General features: G+C 53.4%; 2 protein-coding genes across 2 annotated transcripts; one reads left to right on the plus strand and one right to left on the minus strand.

Moving 5' to 3' along the window:
- Positions 1 to 3,543: 3,543 nt before the first annotated feature.
- LOC149271680 (double-strand-break repair protein rad21-like protein 1) lies at positions 3,544 to 7,619 on the minus strand. The gene is made up of 13 exons (XM_089507233.1): positions 7,476 to 7,619; positions 7,214 to 7,343; positions 7,030 to 7,126; positions 6,808 to 6,911; positions 6,135 to 6,302; positions 5,933 to 6,034; positions 5,698 to 5,805; positions 5,380 to 5,606; positions 4,594 to 4,693; positions 4,320 to 4,441; positions 4,109 to 4,177; positions 3,921 to 4,025; positions 3,544 to 3,732 (listed from the first exon to the last, which is right to left on the minus strand). The coding sequence occupies exons 1-13, from the start codon at positions 7,617 to 7,619 to the stop codon at positions 3,544 to 3,546; spliced, it is 1,665 nt and encodes a 554-aa protein (XP_089363359.1).
- Positions 7,620 to 9,437: 1,818 nt separating this feature from the next.
- Positions 9,438 to 9,767, plus strand: LOC149271681 (transmembrane protein 74B-like; the record flags this gene model as incomplete). Its single annotated transcript, XM_089507234.1, has 1 exon — positions 9,438 to 9,767. A coding segment is annotated over exon 1 (330 nt), but the record flags the coding sequence as incomplete, so codon positions are not given.
- Between the last annotated feature and the right edge of the window lie 46 nt (positions 9,768 to 9,813).

The raw sequence follows: 9,813 nt of genomic DNA on the forward strand, positions 1-9,813 counted from the left end.
AGCGTGTGTGTATTTCCAGCAATTTGAGACACGGATACATTTTACACGCGTGACGTTAACTGACAGGTGAATACGTGGCGTGTAAAGATCACGCATGCATGTATGCACTGGGTATGCTGCCAGCGTTATTACATGAAGGGTTATTGCAAGGGTTAATCTCACAGTTAAGCCCATGTGGCAGCCGGGGGGTGGAGGGGTTAGTTGTGCCACACGCAGGCCTGGGAGTCCTGCCATTCACTCATATCCATGGTTGTCATGGTAACAAGGATGATGCTCGACTAGGATTTCAATCTGCCAGAGTATCTCATCTCTCCCTGTAATGGCAGCTGCCCCCCCCTCCCTGCCCCCAAACCACAGCGGGCGCCCCGGGGTTTATTCACTAAACTGGGAGCCGGAGCACTTAATCTCCCGATGCGACTGCGCGTTACGAAGGACTGACCCTGCCGGAAGGGCTGAGCCAGCCCTGTATAATGTATAATTCAAACAAAGCAAGCACCCCCCCCATATAACGTATAGCTCATGCAACGAGCCGGCCCGTATAATGTATAGTTAATGCAATGAGCCGGCCCCATATAATGTACAGGCAAATCAGTGAGATGACGTAGAAGAGCCCTCACCACATTAACTTAACAATACATTATCCGGGGCCGGCTCAGCTCTTCCTACAGGGGTGTCCCTTCGTCACGCACAGCGAAGGAAGAGGTGAGACGTCTCACGGTTTAGCGAATCCATCCCTCCACACTCCCTAAAACGCTACGCAGAGAAGCTATGCATAGAAATTTGAGAAACTCCCAAGAGGCCACATAGAGCCAGCCGTGGCCCCTCCGCCCCCCCCATACTGTACACGTAGCATCGCTCCCGGGGGGTCACATGGAGGCCACTCTGTGACCTTCACAACACGCCACAAAGGTCGCCCGGGTTTGGGAGTCGCTGTTGGGCGGCCCTGATAACTGCACTGAATTAGATTGCTAGCTCTGCGGCTCAACTCCCTGAACACAGAACGTATCTACGCAGAGAGCTTCACATTGCGCTGCACACAACCGGTAACCGAACGCACACAAAGTACAGGGGTCTGTGTACAAATGGTACGATTGCCCCCCACGCACAGGGGTCCGCGCACAGCTGGGCAACACCACACAGGGGTCCGCGCACAGCTCGCCAACAGCACACAGGGGTCCGCACGCACAGCTCGCCAACAGCACACAGGGGTCCGCACGCACAGCTCGCCAACACCACACAGGGGTCCGCACGCACAGCTCGCCAACACCACACAGGGGTCAGCACGCACAGCTCGCCAACACCACACAGGGGTCCGCACGCACAGCTCGCCAACACCACACAGGGGTCCGCACGCACAGCTCGCCAACACCACACAGGGGTCCGCACGCACAGCTCGCCAACACCACACAGGGGTTAGCACGCACAGCTCGCCAACACTACACAGGGGTCCACGCACAGCTTGCCAACACCACACAGGGGTCCGCAAGCATCAACACCACACAGGGGTCCACGCACAGCTCGCCAACACCACACAGGGGTCCACACACAGCTTGCCAACACCACACAGGGGTCCGCATGCATCAACACCACACAGGGGTCCACGCACAGCTCGGCAACAACACACAGGGGTCCACGCACAGCATAACACACAAGTGCGAGATTTACAACCCTCAAGCAATCAATTGCAAATTACCCCATCACCTGCCACCCCCCAACTGCAATACCCCGAACCCACCCCGGCAGGCCTCTTGTCCCATCCACCCCCCCGTGGCCCCCGTGGCCGGCCGGTGTCACCTGCGGGGCTCTGCATGACGCTGCTGCAGCTCCGGCCGGCGGAGGAGGAGGAGGAGGAGGAGGAGAAGGAGAAGGGGGGCATATGTGGGAGGAGCCTCGGGGGGGCGGGGGATGTTCTGCGTCATAGAACTTTCACTTAAAGCAACAGCTGGGGAAGAGCTCAAAAATAATAACAATTACAATGTAACAACAATAACAATGTAACAGTGTAATATAACAAAGCACTGATAGCTGTAATAAGAGATCTACATTACTGAGTCTCACAGGATTTAGTTTTGGTGATGTCCACACATTAGCAACATATGACCTGGCAGGTGGCTGCATGTTACACGAAAGGTGGCTGTGTGTTACCCGGCAGGTGGCTGTGTGTTACCAGACAGGTGGCTGCGTGTTACACGGCAGGTGACCCCATGTTTCTGGCTGACGAGTGCACTAACCACAGCACAGGCCACCAGCTGCAGTTATATTCCCCGTCTTTATTCACTAAGCCGGGAGCTTCACATTTCCCTGGTGAGTGTCCATTGTGAGGATGGCCAAGTTCACGGTGCACATGTGGACTGTCTTAGATTCAAGGGGAAACTGAGTTTTCCTGGAATCTGGCTCCACATGGGTTCGCTGAAGATCTGAGCTTCCTATTGGATGGGTGTTCTAGAGCAGCTCCATGCAGAAATTCAACATTAGTGTCTAGAAGGGTACAAGGGGTTTGTGACGGAACCCTCCATCACCGGGGCCCCTGGAGAGGCCTGACTGCCAGCCTCCTCCCTACTGACTATGGGCCCTGACTTTGTAAAGACTTCTGTGTCACCCCCAGCAGTATATCATTCCATCACTGGCTGAGGGGATTATCTCCGGCAGACAGTCAGGATCTGCAACCAGGGATCGACCACCATTGGTTAAGTTTAATATCAGATCCCCCTCACCCCATGGTGCATTATTATGTCGCCCCCCCCTCTCCTCCAGTTCCACCACTACAGACATTTACCCCGGCCATCCCTGGCACTGATTTGGGCAGGTAATAGATAGTGGAGGCTGGGACCCTATTGTACTGTTAATCCCGTTACCGCCCCTGTTGTCTTTGGGAGGCAGATTAAGAGGGGGGGTTTGTACCCCAATATCTTGTTTTAGGTTAATTATTATTATTATCTTTGTGTGTGTTTTTCTGGATATATCCAGTGCTGTGTGTGAAAAATAAATCAGTCTTTGTTTGGTTTATACCCGACACTGAGTCTCGGCTAGTGACTGGAAACCGGAGAAAGAGTGTGTGTCCTCGGCTAAGAGAGCACAAGTCAGCGGAGGTAGTCGCTCCGACTATCCAGATCCGTGAAAGTGTTCTAGATCAGCTACAGGGCCTACTTCTCCATATATGGGTTCTAGATCTGTTACCTGCTCTAGGTCACTCAATGGGTGCAGGAGTCTGTCCTTGGAGCAACAACGTTGCTGCAACGTGAACATAATATTACAAATAAAAACCAGCTGGACCAGGAAATGCCAAAGAATATTCTTTATTTATAAATACACATTTTTTGCTGCTTATCTTGGATACACAGAGAATACGTAAACAACGTAACAAGTCGGACAAACAGACGTCAACCCAAGATATTTTCCCACCATGAAAACCATCGACCCTCTTCTCCAAAGCCAGCGCCCCGCATTCATCTTTGGGCACACATTCTGAAATTGGGGTTCCCCCGGCTGCAATCAATTATTGGACAGAACGTCCGATAATCATGAGTGCCAAAGGTTGAGCAGTCAAGAGCTATAGAATCCGGACCCTGGGCTGGCTACGATGTCACTATATGGCGCGTTCTGTCTCAGCTCAAGTGCGGACTGTTTCTTTAGCGCCAGAAAGCTGTAGAATTTGGCCGAAGCTTCTCTCCTTGAATTGTTCTTGCAGAGTTTCAGCAGACTGAAGGAGGTCCTTCCCATCTGATTCAGTTTCTGTGCGAGAAATCAGAGTACAAAGAATGAGAGTTTGGACAGGTGAGGGAGTCTGGGGTAGTTTGCCAAGTCTATATGTAGGGGCAGGAACGACCATGTGCAGGAATCACAGGGCGTCACGTGGCAGCGAATTGTATAGCAATCACATGATTCCACATTACTCCCCGCCGGGAACACGCCACGTGTACGTTCACCGCCAGCTCCGGGGATCTTACTCTCAGGTTACGCAGCATCTCCTGCGTCCTTTTATTCCATCTGTTCTCCTCACTGTCCAGAGCATCGTCCACTGTCTCCTGTAAAGAACAGAACCTGATCAGCGCTCGCACGCCGGGCACAGCCCAGAACCACATTCTCACCGCCAATGCTCAGCACTTACGAGAAGTTCCTCCGGCAGACGGTCCTGTGCAGGACCCAGAAAGTCACTACACGGGGGATCACCCGATTCCTGACACAAAGGATGAAACAACGTCAGAGTATAAAGCTCTAGGAAGGCCCCTAACCCCGGGGTTATAAAATATTTTCTATTCCACTACAAAGTGGCTTCAAATTATTCAATAGGATTAAATACGCTGCTTATCGGGGCTCACATTGCCCGACGTGTAGTTGTGCGCGGACCGGTCGTGTATCTGCGGGGTCTCCTCTGCACAGGAGCTGGCATCTGTCAGTCTGGACTCCTGCAGGTAACTCGGAACCTCTAGTCGTGGTAAATCTAGATTAATCACAAGAAAAGGACCTGCTGAGAAAGATGCTCATGATCCACACACACTGAATCGTACGCTTGGCTGAGGCTCAGGATGACTCCGCCATAACCCTTGGGGTATCAGACACACGTTCCGCTTCTCACCAGCTCCTTGTCCATACCCGTCACATCCTTTTCCAGGCGCGTTATCTCAATCTCTGCCTGAGACTCTGTCTGATCCTCTTGGACACTCCTGTGTTTTCTTAGACAGCGTGTGAAGAGCTAGAATGGATAACACATCACTCAAAGAATGTGAATCCTCTTTAACGTTAAAATTCATTAATGCAGGTAACCTGCAATTCCTCCCAAACCGTCATGGATGACGCTGACAGGAAAGCTTGGCGGCTGCGAACCGTCTTGTGGACGGCTCATAGTCACCAACCCAGCGCTGTGACTCCCCAGGATAAAAGGAAACATCCCGCACATTCACAGCAGCGGGAGAGAAACACCGCGATACCCCAGAAGCTTAACTGTCTTATGAGAAGACAACATACCGATACCGGGGGTGGGTTGTTTGTTTAAAAACTTTACCCAGAAGGTCCCTCCGTTGGACTTTTTGAACTCTGCAATGAAACGTAATCTTGGGTTCTAACGTGGAAATTTAAATGTCATGACATGATATCTCTGAATTATGGTATTTTTATTAGACCCTTGGGTCTCCACATCACGGCAGACGTGGTGGAAAGCTCAGGTCCCGCGGGTGGATCGTGTAACATTTCTGAGGGGTTAGGCTTGATTTGTTCTTCTGGGTCTCTTTTCAGAACAGGAAAGAAAGTTAAGCACAATACTGGCTTTAGTAAGGAAGATAACGTTTTCATTTTAACCAAAACAAGCAAACGTAAATAAATATGGCTAAAAGCAGAACCGGCAGAGCCTCGGGTGTGTGTGATGTAAGTCAGGCTACACACCAGTTGTAGGTCGGCGCTGATCGTCGGCTGGCAGGGGTGGCAGAGCAGCCATTCCACTCCCCCCGTCGTCTTCCAGTCCATCAGTCTCCGGGTCGAAGGCGCGATGTCCACGGAGGTCACTGTGTCAGAGAAGTCCAGGAGCTGCTGGCGTATATAATCGCTGGCCAGTTCCTTCATCTTGTCCACAATCGGGTTTCTATTCTTCATTTTCCTCCTCCTCTGCAAAACTGCTGAAGAACAAGGGGAGTCTGCTTTATACCCCGTAACCCTTGTTATGCCGGTCCCCCCCCAAACTCATTCCTCTGGGGTGATCAGTACCTGAAACATCCACTGGTTCCAGAACTAAGCTGTCCTGCTCCCCGGACAGGAGAGGTGCGCTGTAGATAATCGGATGCATTTCCTCCGGCTCGGCAGGAACCAGTGTCTCTACGCCCAATACATACAAATTAACTCTTCCCGTAGCAAACTCTGCCTTCTGGCGCTCCGGTGGTTAAATAAAGCCAGAGTTTCAGGGGCATCATTAGGAACATGAGGTTCCACCAAACTGTCTTACCTCCCAATCGCATCTCCTCTGCGGCAGAGACAGGCAGGAGAAGGACCTCGTTACCCATGTCCAGAATGTCCTGGTTGAGGCCGTCTGTCAAAGGTTTGTCGTCTGGATATAAATATATAAGAATGCGTTTTCTCTCTTTCTCAATCGACCTGATGGAAGAGATGCCTGGGGCATACAGAGCTATTCTCAGTGCCATTCATACCGAAGAAGTCCGTCATCAGTCCCTCGTCTCCGAAACAGTCCTGGGTAAAGGGGTCTCTCCCCTCGGCAGTCAGCGTCGCAGAGCTCCTGTTGAGCTGGAAACTGCTAGAACTCATTTCAAAACTGCCCTCAAAAAAACTGTCTCCTCTGAAGGCATCCAGCTGCTCCCCTGTGGAAACAGCATCACACATGCTGAACACGCAGACACGGGGTGCTCCGCGCAGACACGGGGGCACTGGCCAAATAGTTATGGGGTAACGTTGTGACTTTTGATGACATGTTGCAGGCTCCAAGGCTTTTATTGTTACTTTGGGTGGGTCGGCAACAATTAAAGCTTAGCACTGGGGTAGGTGGGATGATGGGAATAAACACACCCAAGTCCCCAAATAATTATGTAACACAGATGAGGGCAGAAGAGCCGGACAGATTCATGTAGGGGCTGAACGTGATCCCAGGTCCTTCCACCCCCCACCATGCACCAGTAACCCTGTAAATGTGTCATGGGGGCAGGAAGATGTTGGAAGCATCAGGCCAGATTTGAAGGACAGAATGAAAAACCATAATCCACGGGATCACTAGTCATACAGCAACATCTGTTTGGTCCATGAAGTCGTAATGCCTATGGGCATTAGAGGGGGGTGGGGATCCAGCCCTGCGGGAACAGATAGTCTCACCGAAGCCGCGACAAAGTGTCAGGTCTTGGCTATAATCCTCTCGGAGTGTGATGTCTTCCGTTCTGCTCTGGTTCAGCGTGAAGTAGTCGACAACGTCAATGACACTGGAGGAGAGGATTAAGTACAGATTAATAAAATGGCCAATGCCTGACTGAAAAGTATGATGTCACTGATAACTTATCTATGATAGGGTTAAACACATCTATCACGGGGTGACCGTACTTTACATCCGGCAGCTGGACGTCGAACTCTGGGAATTCTTCAGGCAGGGTGATGGATTTGTAGGACGCTTCCTGGTTGTCGGAGAGATCCAGAGTGCCTACGGAAACAGGGATAACGCGGCGGTGGGATTTCTGCGGATCCGTTAGATCCGTGGCCTACGTGAGACCTGGTGGCCGGGGGTTACCTGGGCAGAAGGCCATACTCATTTTGACAAGAGCCTCGTTGCAATCGGCTAGAAGATACTTTGCCTTTCTGTGGTAAATGCGAACGACCCCGATGAGCAGGTGGCCGGACGTCCTAAGGGCGATAGTCACCTGTGAGGGGCAGATCAGAGGGCTTGGTATATTTATATATAGACTGTATATATATATATATATATATATATATAAAGTGCCCCCCCCCACATCACACCCAGCAGGGGGCACTCTTGGCCACTTATCTGGTACCTTGGGGGTAATGATGCTCTGAATGGCGCTCTCCAGGTTGCACTCGTATATATGAGCCTTGGTCAGCTTCTTCTCCCAGTGGGCCGCCATCCAGATCTTGGACAGGACCCCCCGCTTATTGAGAAGGAGGTAAGCGTAAAACATGCTTCGTGTTGTCCGGGGCCCGACTCACCGATCTTTGCACCTGCCACAAAATGCACCGGGGTTACTGGCAACTACCAACAGCACCTACATAGCTGGCACCCCCCAGACAGACACCCCCTGCCTGAGGCAAACACGTGAAGTGCAGGCGTGTAACGTGTACTGCGAATGCAGGGTATAGCGGAGAGGCATCTGTAAGGGTTCACTACCGTGTAACGGAGGACTGTAGCCGCACAGTGTGGCCCCCCGCAGGATACACCATCACAAAATAAAAGCAACAACACCCAGCAGGCACAACCCAGTCATGGCCGGGGTGAAGGAGCACAGAAAGGGTGCAGTAACCCCTTTACAGCCCCTCCTAATGGTACTGGGGGTTATATGAAGCGCAGCTGGGGGTGCAGTGCAGCTCACTCAAGGAAAGGGTAATGAAGAGCGTTATGCAGAGGGAGGGAGCAGAGGGTGACCGTTATACGGGGGGGGGGGGGCAGAGGGTCCGGGCGGGGCGTCATACGCGGGTTGCGGGCGCTACGCAGAGGCTTTCACGCTGCGCGTTATACCTGGGTGTTGGGTCCGCTCCCTCACGCTACGGGTTGCCAAAGAAACGGAGGGCGGGAAAGTTCAAACAGCGCGAGGCTGTACTCACTGGTCGCCCCTCTGGACTTACCCCCCCGAACCAGACACGCCCTCAAACCTCACCCCATATCCTCACATAGACCCCCCCCCCAATATCCAGACTCACCCAACATCAAACTGGCTACCCCATAAAGAGACCTCTAGACACCCCATTACACCCAGACCCCCTAGCTCAGGGGCGTCCAACGTGCGGCCCTCCAGCTGCTGCAGGACTACATCTCCCATAATGCTCTTTCAGCTAAGGGGCTGGCTGAGGAGTATGGGAGATGTAGTTCTGCAGCAGCTGGAGGGCCGCACGTTGGACGCCCCTGCCCTAGCTCATTGCTTTTGGAATTGCCCTCAGGAGGGTGACAGCCGGGATCCGCCCGCTCCAGGTTAACCTTCGCCGAGCCTGTCCCGCGAGCCGCAGTTCCCGTCTTCCCCGGAGGAGGGCGCTGCGGGGACAGTCTCCTCCTACCTGGTCCGTGATGGAGCCGTGAGCGTCTCCCGGGTGATCTGCATCTCTCAGCGGCCGGGGCTGTCACACTCTGGTTTGAGCGCCGTCGGCAGGATGCGGGAGGGCCCCAGACAGGTCAGTGTCACACCCAGGGCCCCTGACGGCCCCATCTGCCCCGGCAGGCGCGGGGTGGTTAGAGGAGGCTGCGCTGTCCCCGTGTATTCAACGGGGGGGGGGGGGGGGGGGGGGGTGTATGTGTACAGAGCGCGTTGTGTTGCTGTGTACAGAGCGCGTTGTGTTGTTGTGTAGTGGAGGGGAGGTGTTGCTGGTGCTGAAGGGACAGCTCCGGTGTTAGTGAACGGAGACCCAGTGACGGCCGACTAAACGTTTCCCACTGATCCCCTGACAGGGATTTCAGCCGGTCTCTGGTGTGGGTTGGATTCAGCAGGATCCGGTAGGATCCGGTATTTAGTGTGCGGAGCCTGGCGTCTTGTGTTGTCAGCACACACCATCTCGCACTTTGGGTTATTTTCTTGGCAGGGGTTGTTGCAGAGGAGGTTGATTTGCCACCCTGGGGCAGCAGATGCGGTGTTGCGGGGTACATATTACAAAAGCCCCCCCCCCCCATCTGCTCTGCTCCAGGGTACTTGCGGGGTCCACCATTCCATCGTCTCCATCAATAACCTCTCTCCTCTCCGGTGTCTCTGCAGCCGCAGCCCGATGAGGTCTCCTAACCGCTCAGCTCTCTTTCCATGGCTTCTTCACTCACCCTCGAGCTGAGAGACCTCAGGAAAAATGGCCGAACTCAACACGAGTGCCCAACCAGCGCCATCAGGGGTTTCGAGAACCCATCTTACGAAGATATCGAGGACACCCTCTTTGGACCGGACTCTGAGGACACCCAGCGGCCCGGGTCGAGAGGGCAATCGGCTCCGGAGGACGACTCTCTTCACTCTCAGGACAGCCCGGCACCGGAGGCAGCCGCTCGCTCCGTGGATTATGGCTTCCTCTGCTCACTCGTTCTCTTGGTGGGGGGAGTAGTGCTTGTGGCGGTGGCTTACACAGTACCCAGGGACGTGAGGGTGAGCGCAGACTCAGTTAGCGCACGTGAAATGGAGAGGCTGGAAA

Source organism: Sceloporus occidentalis, unplaced genomic scaffold (assembly GCF_023333645.1).
Source record: "Sceloporus occidentalis isolate IW3139 unplaced genomic scaffold, rSceOcc1.0.p SCAF_475, whole genome shotgun sequence".
NCBI classification, from domain to species: Eukaryota; Metazoa; Chordata; class Lepidosauria; order Squamata; family Phrynosomatidae; genus Sceloporus; species Sceloporus occidentalis.

Excerpts from the sequence above, each read along its gene's own strand:
- LOC149271680 (XM_089507233.1), bottom strand. The coding sequence starts at position 7,619 with ATGTTTTACGCTTACCTCCTTCTCAATAAGCGGGGGGTCCTGTCCAAG. Across the intron at positions 7,344-7,475 it reads AGAGCATCATTACCCCCAAG|GTGACTATCGCCCTTAGGAC; the intron begins GTACCAGATAAG and ends TGCCCCTCACAG. Across the intron at positions 4,026-4,108 it reads GTCTGCCGGAGGAACTTCTC|GAGACAGTGGACGATGCTCT; the intron begins GTAAGTGCTGAG and ends TGTTCTTTACAG.